Below are 24,359 nucleotides of genomic sequence, written 5' to 3' on the forward strand. Positions count from 1 at the left end.
TGATACTTACATCTTGGCTTTCCTTGGACACGGAACAATTAGACGGGTTCCTCTAGTGCCGGGGGGGCCAGTCCCCAATCTCTGGAGAGTTCTGGCTGCCAAGGAAGTCCCTCCAGTGCCTTCTACAGCCACGCCTTCACTAGAGAGGGAAAGGCTGTTGGGGGAATAGCGTCAGTGGAAGACACCCATCCCTTGTTTATGCCTGAGCCCTTACGAGGAGCCCACCACAGTGCTAAGAGCTTCACGTGAATACTTTTAAGCTCTCACAAATCCTCAAGGTAGATCTAGATCATTCGTGCCTTGAGTGACCCCAGACCTATTAAAACTAGACTGGCCTGTGTCCAGGTGCAAAGACAGCTCCCTCGACTGGTCATGGGAAAACCCAGGGCTTTTCTATGGCTCAAGGTCTTCCATGGTGGCCTCACAGGCTGGACAGACGGTCTCTGTAGGAACTCTTCTGAGGAGTCCTCGGTGCTGGATCCTATCCAGGCTGGCCAGTGCAACATTAAAACAAACAAACAAAAAAGAGTTGCCAAACCAGACATTTCAAATGACAATTTAATTAAATACAAACAAGGAAAAAAGGCACCACAGCCCATTCAAGTATTTTGCATAGATATACAAATATTGTAAACAATTAATAGGTGGACAAGAGAAAAGAGGATCTGTTTTCTGTGAACAATCTCCCAAATAAAAAGAAAATTCACATTGCCCTGGATCCCAGACACACACGTACATACACACAGTGGATGGTAAGAGAGGATGCATGGAAGGGTGACTCTCGGGGCACTTGGCTTGGATTCTGCAGAACCTCTCCTTTGCACGGTTCTCTAAGGATGGGCGGAGCACCTTGCCAGCTGGCATACTCTTGACTTTCTTGGCTGTCCAGCAGAGTTGTTACATACACATTTAACGCAATCACCGACTTTAGAACTGGTCCCCAATTTAAAACGCGCAAGTCTTCCATACCCTCGGCCAAGTAAGAACAAATTCTGACATAGGTAAGGGGAGGCTTTGTTCAAAAGGACGATTGCAAGAGACGGCGAGGGGCCATGGCCACAGGGGGATGGGGCTACGACAGTACTGTAAGGTCTACAGTGAGACACTAAGAACTGCGAGCCTCTCAGAGCTGGGGCAGAAAGGAGCTTTTCTTTTACAGGGAGAAGTCAATAAGGCTAAAAAGAACCCACGGCAAGCAGGCAGTTACCACTGGAGCCCGGTGCCTGGGCTAAAACTCCCACTGAGACAGGGAGAGAGGGTGCGATCCCCCTTGAGGTCCCTTGAGGTTTACATTTCAGAGGTGCCTCCTAGGCTCTTAAGGAAAACACACCTAGGGTTGAAAAACTGGCAGGAGGCTAAGTTAGCTTCTAAAAAGATTTACATAGTCTCCATCTGAACAGAAGGCTGGTTAAGTCACTCGAACAAGCCTCAGTTAGGCTGCCCTCCTCCCCACCAGACCCTGAGCATGGACTCACCCTTGGCCAGAGCCAGCATACAGCCCCACCCCCAAAGGCTGACCACAGAGATGGTCCCTGAATATGGTGTTTTCCAGCCATGCTCACTCCTTCCTATAAAAGGCCCCTTCCTTCTGAGCTGTGGGATGCTCATAGATCTTGTAGCCGCTCAGCTCACCTGAGCATTCTCATAATGCAATTGCCCCCTGCGCCTATCGCAACACTCCCTTCCCCAGTCTTGCAGTAATCCTTGCGAATGAAGTGCCTCTTTCCCTAAGTCCATACTGGTTTTCGTCATCTCAAAGCAGCACATGGACACAGGAGGGGAAAAACGGGCTATGACAGCCAGGCTTGCTCTTGGGAAGCCTCCCCTCCGGCCTGCCAGAACACAGCCAGGAGTCACACGGTAAGTAGAACCGGCTGCTGAAAGTTTTATCAAATTTAGAAAATTCAACCATTTTCCAGTTCACAGTACAATGTTTATGGGATGGAGGTGGTATTAAAATAATGGAAAACAAAAACGGAAACAAACCAGAAAGCAACAACCCAGGTCTCTTTCCGGTATGGTTCCAGGGAGGGTGGATTTCAGGTTCGAAAGGCTCATGCAGCCACAGTGGCTGGGGCATTTTCACTTCAGAGCCTTCAGCCTCCTGACGTTGGGGAGAAAAGCTGGACATGCCACAGGAATGTCAGTGAGGCAGGGGGTTGACTTTAAGGGTGATTTCAGTGGGGAGGTATTTTCACCGTTAATTTTCTGGGGCCCAGCCTTGAGGCCTGGGGCGTCTCGAGTAGCACGCTTAAATGGAAGGCCGTCCCCTGACGTCATCAGGCAGCAAGGATGGTGGACATCGGCTGTGGGGAGCAACCAGGGCCCTTGTCGGCGAGACAGGGGTGTGAACATCACCGATATCACAACTACCTGACTACCTGAGGGAAGAGAACTTCATTTTCCTGAGCTCTTTCTAAATCTCTCCCAAGTGTCCCCTGCAGGTGCACAGCCTGAATCTCCCACTTGTCTACAAACCCAAGAATATCTAGTGAGCACCTATTGTATACAGAGAACGATAAGGGGGCCCCGGGGTAGTGGTTGGGAGTGAAAACTCAAGCCTCTTCCTTGCATTGAGGTTTTCAAGAGCAAACGTCTGTTCACTGCAGGAGGCGGGGAGGCCCCAAGCTGCCCAGCACCTTTCTGGGGTGGGAGACCGTCCCAGAGAACATCTCTGGTGGCTCTCTGAAAATCCTCCCAGCCAGCAGAGCACCTCCCAGCCAGCAGAGCGCCGCACAGCCCCCATTCCCTGCTGTGGGGAGGACAGGACCAGAGGAAAGAACACAAGGAAGAGGATGAGAAAATGGCTGGCTGGTCCCGGCACGGACTCTGTTCTGTCAAGGCCGCTGGCTGCTGCTTCTCTAGGGATCTCTACAGACAGGTCTGCTCTCTGCTCAGAAGACAACGGTCCTGCCTCAAGCCAGGGACCAGCTCTGGGGACAGGCTGGGGCTCCCAGGATGTCCGCTCTCCTCCCTGCACACACCACTGTCCCTGAGGACCTCGCTCAGATTCAGGTCAGGGAGTCAAAGGAAGACCCACACTCTGCTGAGGTCACCACACACCATGGGAAGTAAAGCTACGACCCCACAGCCATGGCCTGACTCTACCCGGGTCAACACTCTTGAGAACCGACATAGGAGATCCCGTGGCCAGCCCGCAGGCAGGAGCCTGACTTGCAGGTCACAGCACCAAGTCCCAGGAAGTCGGGACTGCCGGGGATTCACTCTCAACAGCACCACACATTAGGCGGGTCCCAGCGGGGAAGGAGAAATCAAAAGCGTGAGGCACTTGGAAAATGCAGAAGAGAAAACAAGGAGCAAGCAAGAACAGTGGCGAGCGGAGTCGAAACCTTTGGCTTGACGGCTCAGAGGGGTCCCGGGCTGTGCTCCCCCTGCTGTCTACACTGCCTACAAATAGTACCTGAGTCAGAGTGACCCTTGGGAGTAAGGGGATGCAGGGGCTTTGGTGGGGGGAGGGGGGCGGCGTGAGGAGGGAACTTGACGTGTTCACATATGGCCACAGAGCCAGCAGCTGTGACCTCAACCAAGCCCTGGCTGGAGTGACCCCTCCCGATCAGTAAAGCTAAAAGGGACAGTAAGTGCCCAGCCTCTGTCCAGCCTGGGACCTCTGAGGAAGATGGAAGCAAAGGAAAGCTCTCATGCGTACCCTCCTCCATAGGAAGTGGATGGATGGCTTCTCCAAGCTGAGTCCTGGCCTCAAGGACTAAACAGACTTTTCCCAGCTGGGCTCGCCAGCTCGGACAGCCTGAACCAGCTCAACCGGCACCTCTGGGGCGAGGGGCCAGCTGAAGGGTGGATGGGGGACGAGCAGCCATTCAACCTCTTCCGCTCTGCCCTCCCTACCTGGGGCTGAATATTGCACAAAACAACACTTGGATGCCGTTGACAATAGGCACTCTAGGCCTCTGAGGAAGCCGAGGAGGCACTGAGTCAAGGAGGAGATTCTTCAGAGATGCAGTGGTTCCAGGAGGAGGGGAGCGGGGGAGGAGGAGCTCAGAGGGGGCCAGGCATGCTTCCTCCAGATTCCGTGGCCACAGCTCCTCTGTGGTGTTCAGAGTCCTCACAGAAAGGGAGAAGCCCCTTTAGACGGGTCTAGATTTTCGAGCTAGCCATCCCCACAGCCCTCTGTGACCTGTATTCAGGAAACTGCGGGAAAAAAAGAGACAGAGGGAGAGAGACATCAGCTCTGTGGGATCAGTGGGGAGCTGTCCTCTGGCTTGTGACAGGTGGGCAGGAATGGCAGACTGTCACCTGAGAAGAAGGGTTTCCGCAGAAGTCTGTGCACATGTCTGCTCGTCCAGACCATCAACACTGCAGTGAGAGGCATGGTGGCAGCCCCCAACCCCCAGCTGACAAGCCATCCCCCTCCTCCCTCCCAGCAAAGCTGCAGCTCAGTCTGCAGAGTTCCCAGTGCCTCCTAGGAACACAGGGCAGTGAGCCAGCTTCCTCACCTGCTCCCCTCTGCCCCCAACTCCCAGGACTAAGAATACATCCGCCCCAGGGAAGATGTATTAAGAGGGGCCGTTTGTGCACAGCCTACCACAGGCCAGCAGTTAATGTAAATTAACTGCCTTGACCTTCACAGTAACCCGATGGGGTTGGCTATTGCTGCTTCCTAAAACCTCTTTCTAGATAAGGAAACAGAGTCTCAAGAGAGTGATTTGCTCAGGGCCGCTCAGCTCAGCTCAGCTGATCAGTTGCAGACCCAGGTTTGAAGCTACCATAGCTCAGCCTCCTAAACATCACCTTTCACATGAAACCAAAAAACCCCTATCACCAATTTAAGGGACAGTCATGCAGGCACCAAGAAATGCTAAGCCTTTGTCCTTTGCTTTTGTTCTGGAAGTCCAGCCCTACATCAAGAAGCATGAACTGGTCTGTCTTCTCAACTATACTTTTGCCCCCTGGATCGCTCTGTCCCAGCTTCTACCTCGAGTGTTTCTGAAGACTCACCTTTGGGGCAGGCGCTGCCAGGGGCCGGGTCTGCTAAGGTCTAGAGGCAGGGGGCCACAGGATGGAGACGCCCCCTGGCCTGGGGAGACTCTTGCGGCCTGGCACCGGGTTAGCCGGGAGTGCCTTCTGGGGTGGACGAGGCCTGGAGAAATCCTGGGGAGAAAGCCACAAGCCTCACTCAAAGGCCAGAGGGGCCTGTTCAAAAGAAAATGTTCTCAATATTTTACAGGTCAAAAGCAGACGAGAAAAGGGATATACTATTTAAAAAGAATGGTCCCATTTAAAAAGAAATTGTGTGCATACCTGTTTACATGCTCAGGAAAAAGCCTTTTGGAGAGCAAGTTAGCAGTATCTATTAAGATTAGAAATGATCATTCTCTGACCTAATACATAATTCCATTCCCTCTGAGAACTATTTGCACAGGTGCACAAAAATGAAATTGCAAGGATGTTCCTTGCAGCACTGTTTGTGACAGCTAAAAGAAACTATAAATAACTAAAATTTCCAACAACAAATTACTAAAATTATACAGTGATATACGATGCAGCATTTTAAAAGAATGAAGTAGGTTGATACGTGCTGAGGTGGAAAGATGGCCAAGAGTCATGACAAGCTGAAGTACAAGCTATACAGGATAGTTTAGAGAAAATAAGTCACCCCACTACCCCCCAACCAATGTAAATGCAAAGGTACAGAGGAAAGTCAGGAAGGATGAAGACCAAACTGATAACAGAGGTCAGAGGTTCAGAATGGGCTGTGCACAGGGAGAGGGGTCATCCAAGTGAACATTCAGTTTTTTTAACAAGAGCATATATGTGTATTACCTGTGCAAATAAAAATAAAAATTGTAAAAAGAAGAAATCATATTTTCCATATTGTTTGTCTACGGGTGGCACAATCTTTCCTTTGTGCTTTTACATTACCTTCATGTTTTGCTCCCTTCTCAATAAGGCCTTCCCTGATGACCTTATTTAAAATTATAACACCCCCAAACACAACCATACACAGTCAATGGGATGCAGCAAAAGCAGCCTAAGAGAGAAGTTCATAGAGATACTGCTGGTGGGAATGTGAATTGGTACAGCCACTATGGAGAACAGTATGGAGGTTCCTTAAAAAACTACAAATAGAACTACCATATGACCCAGCAATCCCACAAAAGAAGATGTGGTACATATATACAATGGAATATTACTCAGCCATAAAAGAAATGAAACTCAATTATTTGTAATGAATTGGTTAGACCTGGAGTCTGTCATACAGAGTGAAGTTAGTCAGAAGGAGAAAACGAAACACCATATCCTACCACATATATATGGAATCTAAGAAAAAAAATGTCATGAAGAGACTAGCGGTAGGACGGTAATAAAAAACAGATCTACTAGAGCATGGACTTGAGGATATGGGGAGGGGAAAGCGTAAGCTGTGACGAAGTGATAGAGTGGCATCGACATATATTCACTACCAAATATAAAATAGATAGCTTGTGGAAAGTAGCCGCATAGCACAGGGAGATCAGCTCGGTGCTTTGTGACCACCTAGAGGGGTGGGATAGGGAGGGTGGGAGGGAGGGAGATGCAAGAGGGAAGAGATATGGGAACATATGTATATGTATGACTGATCCACTTTGTTATAAAGCAGAAACTAACACACCATTGTAAAGCAATTATACTCCAATAAAGATGTTAAAAAAAAAAAAAAAAAAAAGAAAAATCTCAAATAAACAACCTAACCTACCACCTAAAGAATTAGAAAAAGCAGAACAAACAAAACCTAAAGTCAGCAGAAGGAAGATCAGAGAGGAAAGAAATAAAATAGAGATTTTAAAAAATAGAAAAAAAAGTCAATAAAACCAAGAGCTGGTTTTCTGAAAGGATAAATAAAATCGACAGACCTCTGGTCAGGCTCACCAAAAAGAAGAGAGAAGACCCAAATAAAATAAGAAAGAGGAGAAATAACTACTAACATGGCAGAAATGCAAAAAATCATAAGAGAATACTATGAACCATTACACGCCAACAAATTGAACAACCTAGAAGAAATGGACAAGTTTCTAGAAACACACAGCCCACCAAAACTGAATCAAGAAGAAACAGATAATTTGAACAGAATGATCACTAGAAGTGAAATGGAATCCGTTTAAAAAAAAAAAAAAAAAACTCCCTGCAAACAAAAGTCCAGGACCAGATGGCTTCACTGGAGAATTCTACCAAACATACAAAGAAGAGCTTACACCAATCCTTCCCAAACACTTCCAAAAGATTGAAGTGGAGGGAACACTCCCTAAGTCATGCTATGAAGCCACCATCACCCTGATACTAAAACCAGACAAAGACACTAACAAAAAGGAAACTACAGACCAATATCTTCGATGAATATAGATGCAAAAATCCTCAACAAAATATTAGCAGACTGAATCCAGCAATGCATAAAAAAGACCATATACCACGAGCAAGTTGGATTCATCCTAGGGTCACAAGAATGGTTCAACATATGCAACTCAATCAATGTGATACACCACATCAATAAAAGACAAAACTCACATGATCATCTCAACAGATGCAGAAAAAGCATTTGATAAAATTCTACATCAACTCATAATAAAAACTCTCACCAAAGTGGGTATAGACAGAACATATCTCATTATAATAAAGGATATTTATGACAAACCCACAGCCAACATAATACTCAACAATGAAAAGCTGAAAGCCTTCCCGCTAAAATGTGGAACAAGGATGCCCATCCTCATCACTTCTATTCAACATAGTATTGGCAGTCCTAGACAAAGCAATCAGACAAGAAAAAGAAATAAAAGGTATCCAAATTGGAAAGGAAGAGGTAAAACTGTCATTATATGCAGATGACATACTATATATAGAAAACCCTAAAGACTCACACAAAAACTACTACAACTGGGACTTCCCTGGCCGTCCAGTGGTTAAGACTCCGTGCTTCCAATGCGGGGGGTGTGGGTTTGATCCCTGGTCAGGGAACTAAGATCCCACATTCTGTGCAGCACGGCCAAAAAAAAAAAACCTACTAAAACTGATAAATGAATTCAGCAAGGTAGCAGGATACAAGATTAACATACAGAAATCTGTTGCATTTCTTTACACTAATAATGAAATTATCAGAAAGAGAACGTAAAAATACAATCCCTTTTAAAACTGTATCCAAAATAAAAATACTTAGGAATAAATCTGACCAAGGAAGTGAAAGACTGATATGCTGAGAATTATAAAAAACATTGGCAAAGGAAATTGAAGATAATTCAAAGAAATGGAAAGATACTCTTGGATTGGAAGAATTAATATTGTTAAAATGGCCATACTAACCAGAGCAATCTACAGATTTAAGGCAATCCCTATCAAATTACCCATGACATTTTTCACAGAACTAGGACAAATAATCATAAAATTTATATGGAACCACAAAAGGCCCAGAGTTGCTAAAACGATCCTGAGGAAAAAGAACAAAGCTGGAGGCATAACCCTCCCAGACTTCAGACAATACTACAAAGCTACAGTAATCAAAGTGTTATTTGCACAAAAGCAGACATATGGATCAATGGAACAGAATAGAGAGCCCAGAAATAAAACCATACACCTATGGTCAATTAATCTCAACAAAGGAGGCAAAGATATACAATGGAGGAAAGACAGTCTCTTCAGCAAGTGGTGTTGTGATAGCTGGACAGCCGCATGTAAATCAATAGTTAGAACACTCTCTCACACCATACACAAAAATAAACTCAAAATGGCTTAAAGTCTTAAATATAAGACATGACACCATAAAACTCCTAAAAGAGAACATAGGCAAAACATTCTTTGACATAAATCGTAGCAATGTTTTCTTAGGTTAGTCTCCTAAGGCAAAAGAAATAAAAGTAAAAATAAACAAATAGGACCTAATCAAACTTACAAGCTTTTGCAAAGCAAAGGAAACCATAAACAAAACGAAAAGACACCTATGAAATGGGAGAAAATATCTGCAAATAATGTGACTGACAAGGGCTTAATTCCCCAAATATACAAACAACTCAAATAGCTCAATATCAAAAAACAAACAACCCCATCAAAAAAATGGGCAGAAGACCTAAATAGACATTTCTGCAAAGAAGACATACAGACGGCCAAAAAGCACATGAAAAGATGCTCAACATCACTAATTATTAGAGAAAAACAAATCAAAACTACAATGAGGTATCATCTCACACCGGTCAGGATGGCCATCTTCAAAAAGTCTGCAAACAATAAATGCTGGAGAGGGTGTGTAGAAAAGGGAACCCTCCTATACTGTGGGTGAGAATGTAAACTGGTGCAGCCACTATGGAAAACAGTATGGAGGTTCCTCAAAAAGCTAAAAATAGAGCTACCGTATGATCCAGCAATCCCACTCCTGAGCATATATCCACAGTTTTATGGTGTCATGTCTTAATTCAAAAAGATACACGCACCCCAATGTTCACAGTCACACTATTTACAATAGCCAAGACATGGACGCAACCTAAGTGTCCACTGATGGATGAATGGATAAAGAAAATATGGTATATATATACAAGCAAATGTTAGCCATAAAAAAGAATGAAATAATGCCATTTGCAGCAACATGGATGGACCTAGAGATTATAACACTAAGTGAAGTAAGTCAGACAGAGAAAGACAACTATCATACGATACCACTTATATGTGTGGAATCTAAAAAATGATACAAATGAACTTATTTACAAAACAGAAACAGACTCACAGACTTAGAAAACAAACATGGTTACCAAAGGGGAAAAGAGGCAGGAGGGATAAATTAGGAGCTTGGAATTAATAGATACACACTACTATATATAAAAGAGATAAACAACAAGGACCTAGTCTATAGCACAGAGAACTACATTCAGTATCTTATAATAACCTACAATGGAAAGAATGTGAAAAAGAATATATATATATATATGAATCATTTTCCTATATACCAGAATCTATCACAACACTGTAAACCAGCTATACTTCAATTTTTAAAAATTGCAACACTCCCCCAGTCAGCATTCCCAGACCCCTTTATCCTATTCTAGTTTTTCTTTTTTGGTATATATCACTTATCCCATTCCACCATACTATACAACTTACTTATTTTTTATTTTCTGCCTCTCCATCCCCCACTATACCAGAAACAGGGGCAGGGGTCCTTTTCTGTTTGATTCAGTGATACAGCTCAAGCTTTAGAACAGTGCCTACTATACAGTAAGCACTCAACACGTATTAGCTGAAAAAATAATAAAACTCTGCACCTGTCAAAAAAATTTAAATAACTATATTTATTCTGTGATCAAAAACAAATTTTTAAGGGGCAAAGAATGGATCTCATGCCACCACCCACACAGATCCCCAAGCTGGTGGGGTGCAAGAGAGAAGCTGATTCCACAGGTGAGAGTTCCAGTGCCTACTGTCCTGGATCGCTCCCCTTCCTGAGAAGGTCACTAGCAAGCATAAAAATGGCTCAAAGGCAAGCATGGGGAGAGAGTGGGAGTAAATCAGAGATCTTCTGAAAGCAGCTTCTCAGCCAGCAGAAAAGTGAGAGCAGAAATGAAAAAGAGCAGCGGATTCTCGTGACCAAAGCGCCACGTTGTCCAGCGCCATCCCTTCCTGGAAGGACAATGCGATCCCACACGCTTCCAGCCCAGACAGCTGTCAAATCAGTGGCTGCTGGAGGCCAGGACAGAGACCTTCTGGGGGCAGCAACAGCTGGGGGCAGATGTCAGGATGCCGTGGGGAAATGCCGTGCTCCCTTGGCTGCTTACTGTGCCAAACAAACAATTTGTGTATGTGCAAGTGCACACGCAAGGCGGGTGATCTGGTCAGGAGCCTCATCAGCATGGCAACACTGGGCCCCCCAGAGCAGGGTCATGCCTCTGGCCACGTCTGCTTTGACCCAGCTCGGCTCTACCAGGGGCCTCACCCAGCACTGTTTTCCAGAGGCAGAAACTGTCCTTGAACTGCTCTGGACCACTGCTCCTGTCCTCAGGGGGTAGCACCTCCATCAGTCAAGCTGCACAAACCAGACACTGGGCAGTTGTGTGTGGGTGGTGTTTTTTTGTTTTTGTTTTTTTTGTGGGGGGGGGTTGTCATCCCCTCCCAACCCTCATCAGCAACTGTTTCCCTGTCTATTTTCTCTTCTACACATCCCTCATGGGCTTCACCCCATCACCGCTGTCACCCCCACTGCTCCAAGCTACCATCACCTCTCCTCTGGACGCTGTTTAAACTTGTAACCCCTGCACCCAGTCTCATCCCTCTGATCACAATGCCACTAGAGTGAGCCTTTCATTCTTTAAAACTAATTTTTTAATTAAAGTATAATATACATAAAAAGAAATGAGTCATAAATATACAACCAGATGAATCATCAGAGTGAACACACCTATGTAATCCTCACCCAGGTCAAACAATGGAAGATTAATAGTCTCAGAAGCATCTCTGGGCACCCTCCCAGGCACTGTGCCTCCCTCTTGCCTAAATGTAGCCCAAAGTGAGATCCCTGTAAATGGCAAATCTGTAGGGAAATTTCCCTGTAGATGGAAATCCCTGTAGATGTCACCCATGCTCCACCACTGCCCTGTTCCCATCAAATGCAGACCAAATTCCTAGTCCATGCCTATGGCACAGTCTGGCCTCCCCTGGCTCTCCAGCCTTTCATCATAGCTCCGTGGGCCCCAGGCAAAGGGGCCTTGAAGTTCCTTCCATCTGCGGGCTCTCTCCATCACAAAGCTTCCCTACCAGCAGATCCCTGGTCCAAGAACCTCTCCCACCCCTCACAGCCTGCTCACCCCGCACGTCTCAGCTCAAATGTCACCTCCTCAGGGAAGCCTTCCCAGATTTCCCAGGCTAAGTCAAGTCCCCCGTAACTCTCTTTGTAAGAATGCTGAACCTCTCCTTCATAGCAATTACCACTACTGTCACTACATGTATACCAGTCTCTTCCCCAGCAAGCTGTGAGGTCTGTGAGGCAGAGATGGCATCTGCTTTGCTAACCACTGCCTAGTACAGAGTAGAAGTTCATACACATTTGTAGAGAATAGAAGAGGTTACGAAGCTTCACCCTCCACCTCTCCAGAGTGGTCCATGTCGCCAAGTTAGGAGGTGGTGGAGCTGAGATCTGGAGAGTGTGAATTCCCCCAGGGCAGGTGGTATCTCAGCTCTGGACTCCAGGGCCTAAGCCAGGACCTGACACACAGGGTGGTGAAGGGTTTGGAGTCAGCCCTGGGTGCAAGTCCTGGCTACTCCACTTACAAACCGCCACCTTGGGGTAGCCCCTTCCACCCCGTGAGACACAGCTACCCAGCACTGAAAATGAGGGCAGCAGAAACTCTCTTCTTGGAATGGTTCTGAGGAAGGGGGTGGCGCCCTGATTTAATCCCTGCCACCTGCTCAGAGAAGCTGCCTCCCACTCCCCGCCCTTGAGAAACCCCCACCTGGGCCTGGGGCCCAGCAGAAGCCGTGCTTGGCATCTGTGTTTTGGGATACCTCGCACCAGCCAGGTGGCCCTCTGGGCTCTGGATTCCTGCCAGCAGCCACCAGGGAGAGTGGGAGTCAGGGCAGGCCATGGAGCCTCCAGGCTTCCCGTCCCCCCAGCTGGAGTCCACTGCCCCTGGAGACCCCTCCCCCAACCTACTGCTCAGCACCTTGGGGTGAGGCTGACATCATCTCCACCGAACAAGCCTCCAGTGTGGGTTTTTTAGGACCAGTGGTTTCAATGTACTGCTCCCTCCCTCCTCCTCCTCCACGTCTGTTCTTCCCACACCCCTGTCTGCACGTGGCTGCTTTCTCCCCTCTTCCTCCCTTTCTCTCCTCTTTCCTTCTGTTATGGGCTGAACTGTGCCCCCCCAAAATTCAAACATTTCCGCTCTAACCCCCAGTACCTCAGAATGTGACTATATTTGGAGACAGGGCCTTTAAAGAGGTGACTATGTTGAAATGAGGCCGTTAGAGTGGGCCCTAATCTGGTCTGACTGGCGTCCTTATAAGAGGAAATGCAGACACACAGAGAGACATCAGGGTGCACGTACACAAAGGAAGGACCGTATGAGGACACGGGAGAATGCAGTCATCTGCAAGCCAAGGAGAGAGGCCTCAGAAGAAACCAAGCCTACTGGACTTCCAGCCTCCAGAACTGTCAGAAGATAACCTTCTGTTGTTTACGCCACCCAGTCTGTGCTGTTTTGGAGGCCCAAGGAGGTTAACGCACCCTCGTCTCCTCGTCTCTCCTCTACTCCTCCTGCTCTTTTCCCTTTCTCCTTCCCTCTTCTCTCCGTCAGTCTTTCCTTTCCCTTTCTGCATGGAATTTTCTATCCCCCGGCTGCCCCACATGAGAATAATGGGAGAGTAGCAGCTTAACATCCTCTAAGAACCAAAACTGATGCTCTCGGCTCTGCTAAACCATGACACTGCCATGTCCCAGGGACCCCCCCTCCAAGACCTGGAGCCAACCACAGTCCTTAGGGGCAGAGACAGCCTGGGCCCCATGGAGCCCTCTGGACCGTGCCCAAGAACGGCAGTCCCAGGAGGAAAATGGGCAAGTCCCCTACCCAACCTGAGGGGGTCCACACCCAAAACACACAGGCGGCTCTGGAAGGCACCACGCCTGGTCACCGCCCTGGAAACATCTAGGTCTGTGCTACAGGAACTTCTGCCAGAAGGTAGAGCTGAAGCCACCAGAGCACAGACACACCAGGTGAACAGACAGCTGGGCAGGCAGCTCTGCTTCCAAAGAACGCCAGTGGTGGGGGGATAGCCCAGCCCCTACTCACCCCTCCCAGAGGCCCGGCCCCTTGACCAACCTCCCAGACGAGCGAGGCAACACCGTACGTCCCTCAGTAAGACTTCCCGACTAGTGCAAGATACCGAGAGGCACAATTTGGTGGAATAAGTACTATGATGAGAGAAGTACAGAGGCACCAAACTCAGGCTTGGGGGTCAGAGAAGGCTTCTTAGAGGAAGTGGCATCTAAGAGGAGATCTAAGGATGAACAAGAGCTGGCCGTGCAAAAGGAAGTATATGTGGCAGAGGAGACAGCATTTGCAAAGGCCTCGAGGAGAGAAAAAAGACCATGGGGAACTGAAACATTAACTGAACATCACCATTTGGGGTGGAAGGTGGGTAGTGGCTTGTCACAGAAGAGGCCAACCAGGGAGGAAGCCCTCCGTAGTGTATTTCCTCATGCCCATCACCCGCGTGCTCTGGGTGCCCTGTGTCTACCAGAATGCAGAAAAGGCAGCCAGCCCATGAGTCAGCAAGCTGCCTCTTACCAGCCTCTGTCACTCCTCAGGGCTGATGGCCTGAAAAGTGATGCTCCCGGCCCAGCGTTGCTGAGAAACCACTTACCTGGGAGAGGATGCACTTTGGTGCGGGGGGCACTGGCCGGCTTGGGGGAGGCCTCCTGGATGATTCTTTCCTCTCTACTGGGGGTCCGGCCCCTGGGGAGTTCCTAGCAGTCCTGCTGAGGTGCGCTGGCAATGGTGCAGGTGGGGACCCACCATGCAGATAGTCCGCAGGGGGCCTGGGAGGAGGCTGGGAGGGCTTCCGTAGGGTTTCAGGGGTGTTGGTCACCTGTATGCATAAGACGAGGAACGCCTGAGACACAGGAACCCTTAATGCACTTAAAAACTCAGGGTGGTCTTGTGTGTCTCACTGGCATGCACAGAGGCCTAGGATCCCAGAGATCAGATGCAACGTTTAAAGTCATTAGGGGATGGCAGAACCAGCTGACCATCTCTCAAGCCAAGAAAGTGTCTTTTATCACCAATCCCATGGGCCCACAGAGGCGCTTAGGAAAATCTAGCAAGAGTCCTGAGGGACAAAGTTAAAGTAGCAAAGTTCATGGTGCAAAGCCCTTACCTTTCGCTTGCCCTGGGGTGTCTGCAACTTGAACATTGGGTTGGCGTGGCCAGTTCCACTGTTCTGAGACACCCTGAAGGGACAACTAGTAACAAGGAAGGAGAGAGGAAGAGTAAAGGAGGTGCTTTTCATTGAGGATCAGTGCCTGACATCCCTCTGACTGAGGCATGGCAGTGAGCAGCTCAGTCTTCCCAAGTCTGCTCTGGTGGAAGTGGGATTGGTCCTTCTGAACCCCAGCTCCCTAGGCATGGAGACGGTGGCCCATGGAAAACTCCCAAGGAAAGACAATTGGCCTCATACAAAGCAGAGTGTTCCTCAGCACCTTTCCTTCACCCTTTTAAGACCTTTCTCCCCCAAGACGAAGATGTCACCAGCCATCAACCAATCTCCCTCAGGCATCGTTCCAGAAGGACCTGGGATTTAAAATCCCCTCCGGAAAAAGTGTCATTTAATAGAGGACTCAGAGACTATACACCTTCAATATCCAAAGGAATGAATCGCTTAAGAAAAAAAATTACTCTGTCTTGAGCTGATGTCCAGCCACCCCTGTGATTGACTTGAGCTACTCAGTTTTTCTCTGTTACCTCAGTTTCCTGCCCTTTAAAATGGGGATCATAAAATGGGGAGCAAATCAATTAGATACACGCTAGCAAAGAGATTTCATTTCTATTCCAACTTGAATTGGTTGGGGCATTCTGCTGAGAAGGATTCTAAAGTGATGACCAGGCTCAGCCGAGCTTACTTATTAATAAAAATCAGCTAGTAATGTCTGCCATGGTCAAGGAGCACGGCAGCAGCGGAGAGGGCGGCGTGTACCTGGCATTTGCCTTCCCCGAATTAGACCCACCACCACCAACTTTTTCACCAGGTACTGCTTACGGAAAGCTCTGTGATCTCCAAGTGGACCCCAAATCCTTCACGGCACCCCGTCATACCTGAACTGTTGCCTCAACTTGGAAGGGAGGGCTAGGGGTTTGAGGTAGCCCAGTTTGTTGTTCTGTTTACAGCAGTGGTACATCAGCATGAGGACCGCCAGCGCAAAGATGGCCGAAAACACGCCGGCTACTACAGGACCAGCACCTTCCAGAAATAGAACCCAAGTGAAAGACTTAGAAGCGGTCTGAACTTTAGCTGTGGATTTCAAATAATGTATTCCTGACACTCTTCAGATATTTGATCTTCATTTACTTTGTATTACTTACTTTAACTTAAAAACTATAATAAAAAACACACATTATGTCCCACTGGGAAGCCACTAATATTAACTTAAACAACCAGGTCAACTTGCTTGGCACAGATCTCATAATAAAGCTTCTCCGGCCACTTCTGCCTAATTGAAGAGAGTACCTTTTAAGGCAAGGAGTTTCAGCTCTATTATTATCTACCACTAGTTTTCAGCCTGAATCATGATGTTCTGGGACACAAAGCAACCAACACAAAACACGGAGAGTCACAGATCGATCTAAGATTAGAACTTTCGCACATAATCCACAATTTCACATTTGGTTTCACCGAACCGCCTCAATGTTCTCACAAATTATAAATCTAAATGCACAAAATATATATAGACCAGTGACACACTACTTTTGTTTTTATATGTTGAGGTTTCTTCCTTGAAAAAAAAAAAAAGTTCTCTATTATTCTTTAAAAGCTTGGAAACCAAAGAGCTAGAATCCCTTAGATTTCCACTAAAAAAACTGTAACATTTTCTGAGTTTCTGGTTCCTCATTTGAAGCTTTGTTCTTCCAAGGAGATCTGAGCCACTATAATGTGCCCTAGATTCATGATTATTTTTAAGTGGCCGAGAAGGGGTAGTCGCCACCACCGCCTCCCAGAAAGAATGCGATTATTCAGTAACCTGTGGTCTGTCTTAATCTCTCTCTAAGCAGAACCATGCCCCTCAATAGAAGGGACAGAGGAAGAGCAGCTGAGGCTGAGCCCCACACCAGGCTGCTAGCCTGGGCCACTCCTCCCACTCCGTCCCTCTAGTTCTCTCATCTACAAAATCAGGATAGTGATGCTGACTCATTCTCGCTCTGCATCGTGCTACCCGCCCCCATGGCACCCACCCCTCCTCACAAAGGTGAGCAGAGGCCCACGCAGGCCGGGCACTCACTCTCGGGGGGCGTGGGCCCGCTGTCGATGCTGCCCCCTTGGCCCGGTGTGTTGCAGAAGGGCGGGGCCCAGCCCCGGAAGCAATGGCAGTTCTGATTGTTGTTGCAAACCTGGAGCAAGGGCAGGGCAGAGGCGTCAGCACCCTGGAGAGCTCTGGCCTCCCATAGGGCCTGCCCCCTCAGACACCATGGCAGAGGAGCCCCAGAACCCCGGGCACGCGTACCCCGTGGCCATGGCACTTCTTCCCACAGCCTTCTGTTTCAAAGAACGAGGTGTTCCTGCACTGCCCCTCGAAGCAAATCTGTAATGAGGAAGAAGCCACTCAGTACAACGGAAGGGACACTCACTGGTTGGCAATTAGGAGACTGGGGTTTTGCACTCAGAACTTACGGGACTCAAAAAGGCAGCCTACTTCAGGTTATTACTGTGAAAAATTAAAAACAACCTAAAAAGCCAAGGACAGGATGGTAGTTAACTAAACTCTGCTATCACTTGTGTGATTAGGGAGAAAAAACCAAATATTATATTTTTAATAAATATGTGTTATTCCACTCTATATTACTATATGTTGGTGATATGTTAATTACTTAATTGTATATTAATATGCACTAATTGAAATATTATACTTAAAAATAATGACCATGGTGACAGCTGTCTACTTTGTGCCAGGTAGTACACCAAGTGCTTCAAATGTTTTTTATAACATCATTCTCATAGTTAACTCTGAGATGCGGCCATTATTTGCCCCAGGCTTCCCTGACTCCTAGTCTAGTCCATTTCTCAATTCATAAGATAATTAATGATGAGGACAAAAGAGATAATAGCCAGCCTTCTAAACGGTTTACAGGGATTATCTCGTTTAATCCTTAGAACAATTCTATGAGGTGGGTCTTGCTCTTACTAACATGCTTAATAAAGGAAGCAAGCGACAGGGCCAGAGAGGTTGGGGAAGCTGGGACTTGAGCCCAGGCACCCTCGCTCCAGATTCACACTTTAGTCACTGCAACCCAGCGACTGAGTGAGGCTGGAGAAAGGGACTCACGTGGTTATGGCCACATTTGGTCCCGGTCATCACCAGGCCTGGGTCCAGCATGTCACCCTCCTCCTCGGGACCTCGGTAGACGTGGGTGCCCCGACATCGGATCTGCCTCCCGTTCATGATGATGGTGGTGTCGATGGGCACTGCATTGGACTCCAGGGGCCGGGCCTCTGAACTCTGACACTGGATCTTCCCACACTTGGCATCTCTGGGTCCGAGAGAGAAGGAGGGAAGGAGATGGACTCAGAGGCAGGGGAAGAGCTGGGGCACCAAAGAGCTTCAATCTTTCTTGACCAGGCTTGGAGGGGGGAGAGGCAAAAGGGCAATGAGTGTGCTGTAGGGACTCAGGAGGAAAGACCCCATGTGGACTGAGACCAAGGATAGGATGCTAGATCCTTATCCCCAAGCAGATCGAGGCCAGAGAGCTGGCCTTGGGAAGGCCTCTTTACTGCAAGGACAACTGCCTGACCTGAGCAACCTGCCCCCTTATGCTCCTTGCATCCCCATGCACTCGACTGCTGCAGCCAGAAGCCTGGTGTCATCCCCGACTTCCCATACTCCCTCCCTCCTATATACCTACTCTAATTCACACCACCATCCTTTCTCACCTGGACACCAGGAAACTGTCTCCCTGCCTCCAGTCTTGCCCTATAGGAGTCTAATTTCCAAACTGCTCTCAAGCCAAAGTCCAAACTCCCCTAGCCATGCATTCGAGGCTTCTCATGATCTGGTCCCTGCTTAACTAGCTAGGCTCATTTCTCAGCAGCCCCCTCCCCACTGCACCCCAACATTATACTTTAACTATATCAAATTGTTATCAGTTCTTCCTACCAAGAATTTTTCTCTACTCATCTCTCTGCCTGGTACACTCTCCCAGGTACCAGCACCATTCCCATCCTGTTCAACTGGATAATTTCTCCAAATCTCAGGCATAACTTCCTTTGGGAAACCACTTCAACCCACTAACATTGGGTTGGGTGGCTCTCACCACATTTCCATTATTACACTGTATTGTTATGTTCCATGTACTCAGCACAGTATCTGGCACATGGTAGACCCACAATAGATAGTGGATGGGTGGGTGGGTAGATGGATAGATGAATGAATGAATGGGTGAATAACAGGCTATTCAGATGAGGATATAATTAGTACCCTGTGGAAATGACCCAAGAGGGCTGATGCCCCGCCCTACTATCAGAAGGTCCCAGAAGGAGGTCGGACCAGCTTTCTAGGAAGCATTGCCATCCACGCCCTCCCTCTGACTTCCTTAGGGCTGAATGGCACATTGCCAAAAGGGCCTGGAACAGATTTATTTAAAGGCCCAGTTTGGGGCCAGCCAAGCTGCTGAGAGGGCGGGAGTGAGGACAGAGCAGGAATTGCTTTGTCACCCTCATCTCATGGGGTCTGCCCTCTGGTCATCACCTCATGTTGCACTTCTTGTGTTTCCCATTCATGTCCTTCCCACAGTTTCCAAAGGTGTCCCCTGCCACATTCACCTTCTCGAAGCAGAGATCAGGAGCAGGCTGGGCTCCTGGGTGGGCAAGAAACATTTATCAGTACACTAGCCAACGTTAGTAGAAGTCAGAGCCTCCAAAGGGCAGAGCTAGCCCTTGGCAAAATCAGAAGGTTAAGAAAGTTTTAGGGGAGGGAATATTCAGCCTTTTCTTTCTTTACCCCTATCAGTTATTCGACCCCCACCTCCTCAAGACCTACTCATAGAAAAAGGTTTTACATCAGTTCTTTATACCTTATTGAGGTTTTATATCTGCGGGAGGTTTGTGTGCTAAGCCTTCTCTCTAATGAAGAAGGCTTGTCCCATTTCAGGTTTTTTACTAAAGGTAATACCTGCACAACATTTTAAAGAGTAAAGCATGTCTTTCAGTTTTTTCTACCTAGTCATTCCAGTTCCTACTTTCCTACAACCTGGTGAAGCAATCTTAATTAACAGTGTATCTTCTAAAGATAATTTTATCTCTACCGTCTAGATACAGTTCTTGTGTATCTTCTAGAGATAATCTATCTAATAAAGAGTGGCAGCATAGTCTATTCACTGGTCTGCATCTTGCATTTTTCACTTAATTTATCGCGTGAGATTTTTTTTTTCATTCAGTACATACAGAGCTGCCTCCTTTTATTCAGCTGTATAGTGTCCCAACGTATGGAGGTACCAGAATTACTTTAATTGGTCCCTACTGAAGGATTTATAGGTTGTTATTGGTATCACTAACAATGCTGCAATAAATATCGTTGTAAATCTATCTTCACATAAATGTGCAAGTACAAATGTAGGATACATCCCCAAGTAGTATGGATGAGCCCAATGACAGGTGCACTTAAAATTCTGGTATCTCCAAACAGCTTTCCATTGGGTTTGTACCTACCTGTTTTCCCACACCCTCCACAACTATATTATTATTATTCTTGTTGTTATAGTATTATTATTATTACCTTATTATATTAATTTTTCAGTCTTTGTCAATATGATACATGAAAAAAATCCCATCCCATAGTTGTCATAATTTGCTTATAGCTTAAGGACATTTGCATTTCCTTTTCTGTCTCCATCCTCTGCCATTTTTGTTGGATTATTCTTATCCACTCACCCACTCTGAGAATTTAAAGCATCAAGGAACTAGGAAGAACACTGCCTACTGCCTCTCCCTGAAAGTCTACCCTGAGGCAAGGGGATTGAAAAAAGGTAATATCTGGAGATGCTGTTTTAAAGCCAAGGATTCTAAGCTACCCAGAGTGCCTGAAAGGGGAGGCTGGCTAGGAAGCGGTGGGGTGGGAGGAGGGCCTTCCCCCCAGGAGAGCCTTACCAGGACCCCACAGCTGCTGGCACTGCTCCCGGTAGGTAAGGCACATGCCGTTGTAGCAGTAGGCCTGGCCACCCTCGCAGGGGCTGCCGTCCATCTGGTAGAAGTTGGTGGGGCAACGGGGGGACTTGCCCGTGCAGAACTCTGGGAGGTCACACTGCCGCGCCTGTTCACGGCACAGTGCGCCAGGGGCCAGCAGCTGAGCCGAGGAACGAGAGCGGAAAAAAGGTCAATCTGCCTCCTGCCCTCAACCCTCCCAGCGAGGGCTCATGAGCATCACTCTCGTGGAACAGAATTTCCCATTACCATTATTTCAGAGCGCTTTTTACATGACCTCATTAGCTCAAATCACCATCATTCATCTAATATGAATAGTGACTTAGGGTTTCGAGGTGTTTTCACAAAGGCTAACTCTACATAGCAGTCTTAAGAAGTAGGTAAAAAATAATATTTATGCAACAATTTACAGTTTACTAAGTGCTTTAGTAATAACAGCTACTTTATGGAGCTCCCACTTAAGTGCCCAGTACAAATATTACTTCATTTAGTTTTCATGTTAGTCCTATGTAATATAATTATACCTATTTTACAGATTATGAAGCCTGAGGCAAAAGAGGTTAAATAATGTCTCCAAAGTCTCATGGTTAGTAAGACAGAAGAGCCAAGTCCACTAATATATATGTAGAGATACACACACACACACACACACACACACACACAGAGTAGCATTCATACATCTTTGAATTTACAAAGCACTGTGGCAATAATACAACCCCATTACTGAGCCAAGCGCCAGGCTAAGTATGTTACACATACTCAAGTCTTGAGATCCTCACAATATCCATGAGCTAGATATACTGCTATTTGCCTCTCTCTGCAGATGAAATAACCTGATCAATAGCACACCCTGGGCAACTGGTAAACACTGAGTTTCCACTTGAGTCTTCCAGCCTCCCAGGGTGGTCAGAGTTATTGGTATACTCTTCCCATCTTACAGATAAAGAACCTAGGCTTGGATGGGTAATAGGCTGCCCCAAATCACAGATAGGGCTTTAATTGAAGGTCTCAGACTCCAAGCCTCATCTTTTCCCACACACTTCTCTCCAGGAACTCCTTTCCAAGATCCAAGCTGAAATCCTGGGACTGGGAGATGGGCGCTCTCCACACTCACTCTCAGGCATTAGCCTGAGACTCGAGGACCTGACCCAGCTAGCACAGCCTCCCTGGGGGACGCCGGGTGCATCCTAGAGTCAAACCAGATGGTGTGGGGGTTCCCCTGAGCCAGGCAAGGAGAGCTATGTCTGAGAACAGCACCCCTCCACACTCCCGGGTGACTCCACGCCACCCACAAGGCCCTCCCAAGACAGAAGGCAAGAATGGGCCAGCTGAGCAGCTTTCTGACAGTCTCAGTTCAAGGGTGGCCTGAGGATGCATCTCTCCACCTGAGAGCAAGATGGAGGGGAAGAGGACCCACCCTGGAGCCAGCCTGCCTGGGTTCAAATACCAGCTCCTTAACCAGCAGTAAGACCTATGTTTATGCACCCGTGAGGGTAATAACCCTCTCGTGGTTATTGCTAGAAGGTCATGCTAGAATGAATGTTCTAATAAAGTACTTGAACAGTATGTGGAACATAATGAGCCCTCAGCAAGTGGTAGGTGGAAGCACAGTCCACAATCCTCTCCAAAACCCTGGCACCAGATGGGCTTCAGACTTTACAGATTTTAGAAAGCAGACACTACACAGATGTACATACGTATGTGTGTGTGTGTGTGTGTGTGTGTGTGTGTATATATATATATATATATATATATACACACACATACACATTACATATGTATGTTACATAACCCACCAGCAAGGCCTAGGATTATACTTTATAATCATACACATTAATATTTCTGCAATGAAATATAATATTCACTTTAAGTGTGATTTTTTTTTTAAGACTATAATTAGACTCATGTCGATTCAGGTCAAATTTTGCCACCAATAAATAAGTTAAAAAATTTTTTTTGAGTTTTCAGAACTTCCTAAATTTCAGAATTATAGCTAAGAGACTGTAGACCTATAGTAATATTAGTGGTAAAAATGATGTGATCTTTCATATCAATATTAAGAGAGTGGGCTCCAGAGTCAGGTCAACCTGGTTCAGCCTCCTCCTGGCTGTGTGATCCCAGAGAAGCCACTTATCCCTTCTGAGCGCCCCCAACTTTCCTCATCTTAAATTGAGGATATTAATACACATCTCATGGGGCTTTTGTAAGGATTGAATGAGATGACATATATAAAATTCTCTGTACCATGCCTGGCACCTAATAAGCAATTCATTAATGTTAATCAAAACTGTGATGAAGATTATTATGAGCTCCAAATAAAATCAAGCCTACTCTTTCTGGACACTTTTCTTTTTTTTAATCTCCCATCTTCCAGGAGGCACACACAGCCCTCTGGGATGATCTGAACTCAGTGAGGCCCAATATAGAAAAAAGTAAACTTTGTTCAAGGGCCCTTTCTAGCTCCATGTTTCTGAAGCTTTGATGCCACCACTTCCCCAGGATAGAGGCTGAATCCTGGCCATTACCCCCCAGCAGAGTCTTGGACTGTTAGGTCAGAACCCTGGGCAGGGAGGAAAGGGCCACTTACCTTACACTGGTGACAGCAGGAGCCATGGGCACACTCTGCCCCCTCTCTCAAGGTGCAATTAGAGGCATTGCAGCAGGGGTTATCACATTCCTGGGGAGGCAGTGGGAGGAGGCGTGAGCCTCTGGGGCAGCAGGGCAGGGAGACAGGGGACTAGGCAGGGTGAGGGCCTTTACCCCCTACCCTGCCCCACAGGCCCCTGGGAAGTCTCCACCAAAAAATCACTTTATAGCTTTAGCATTAAGGTAATACGTATACATCGTAGAAAATATACATATCCATAATCATCAGTAACACACAACTTGACACAACTACATTTTGTATTTTTCTAAGCACTTTCCCATACACATACATAGACATATACTCATTTTACAAAATCATAGTATCCGTACTTTTAACTTAACATAATATGCCCATTTCTCCTTGTAATCAAGGACTCTTCTAAAACATGGTTTTTAGCACATTATATGGAAATTCTGTGATTTGTTTTTCTCATCCCCAACACAACATCCAGAGACCATGTCTTCTACTGCTGCCCTTCCTGCCCCCCACACTCCTAAACCTTACTAACTGATAAAAAGAGGCCATCAGGAGTCAGGGCGTGTTGGAACAACTCCTGAGCAATTTACCTCAGCCCCCGGCCTGCTTCCCCAGACTTCTCTTGCCATCTGCTCCTCCTCAACCCTCGCTGGCCTGGACCCTTCTCTAGGGGATCCATGCTCTCCTCTCTTCCTTCCTGCCCTACGGGTCCTGATTTGCTGACATACAGCATGAGATTTAAAAAGATGACGGGACTCCCCTGGTGGCGCAGTGGTTAAGAATCCACCTGCCAATGCAGGGGACATGGGTTCAAGCCCTGGTCTGGGAAGACCCCACATGCCATGGAGCA

The 24,359-nt window shown here is 47.0% G+C and overlaps 1 protein-coding gene across 5 annotated transcripts in view; it reads right to left on the minus strand.

Annotated features, from left to right (window-relative positions):
* ADAM19 (ADAM metallopeptidase domain 19) overlaps positions 1 to 24,359 on the minus strand; it is a 108,007-nt gene that overhangs the window by 19,115 nt on the left and 64,533 nt on the right. For 4 of the 5 annotated variants that reach the window (XM_055086872.1, XM_055086871.1, XM_024117217.3 and 1 more), the window contains exons 13-23: positions 23,474 to 23,563; positions 20,833 to 21,028; positions 19,436 to 19,544; positions 18,017 to 18,221; positions 17,198 to 17,275; positions 16,976 to 17,084; positions 15,795 to 15,939; positions 14,860 to 14,944; positions 14,347 to 14,571; positions 4,975 to 5,127; positions 11 to 4,167 (exon numbers count right to left, since the gene is read on the minus strand). In XM_055086872.1, the coding sequence (XP_054942847.1) occupies positions 5,008 to 5,127; positions 14,347 to 14,571; positions 14,860 to 14,944; positions 15,795 to 15,939; positions 16,976 to 17,084; positions 17,198 to 17,275; positions 18,017 to 18,221; positions 19,436 to 19,544; positions 20,833 to 21,028; positions 23,474 to 23,563 (1,362 nt within the window). In that variant the 3' untranslated portion in view covers positions 11 to 4,167; positions 4,975 to 5,007. Of the gene's footprint in view, positions 1 to 10; positions 4,168 to 4,974; positions 5,128 to 14,346; positions 14,572 to 14,859; positions 14,945 to 15,794; positions 15,940 to 16,975; positions 17,085 to 17,197; positions 17,276 to 18,016; positions 18,222 to 19,435; positions 19,545 to 20,832; positions 21,029 to 23,473; positions 23,564 to 24,359 lie in introns of those variants that run through there. The other variant, XM_028493401.2, reaches the window with a different exon arrangement.

The sequence above is a fragment of the Physeter macrocephalus genome, chromosome 8 (genome assembly GCF_002837175.3).
Source record: "Physeter macrocephalus isolate SW-GA chromosome 8, ASM283717v5, whole genome shotgun sequence".
In the NCBI taxonomy this organism is placed as follows: Eukaryota; Metazoa; Chordata; class Mammalia; order Artiodactyla; family Physeteridae; genus Physeter; species Physeter macrocephalus.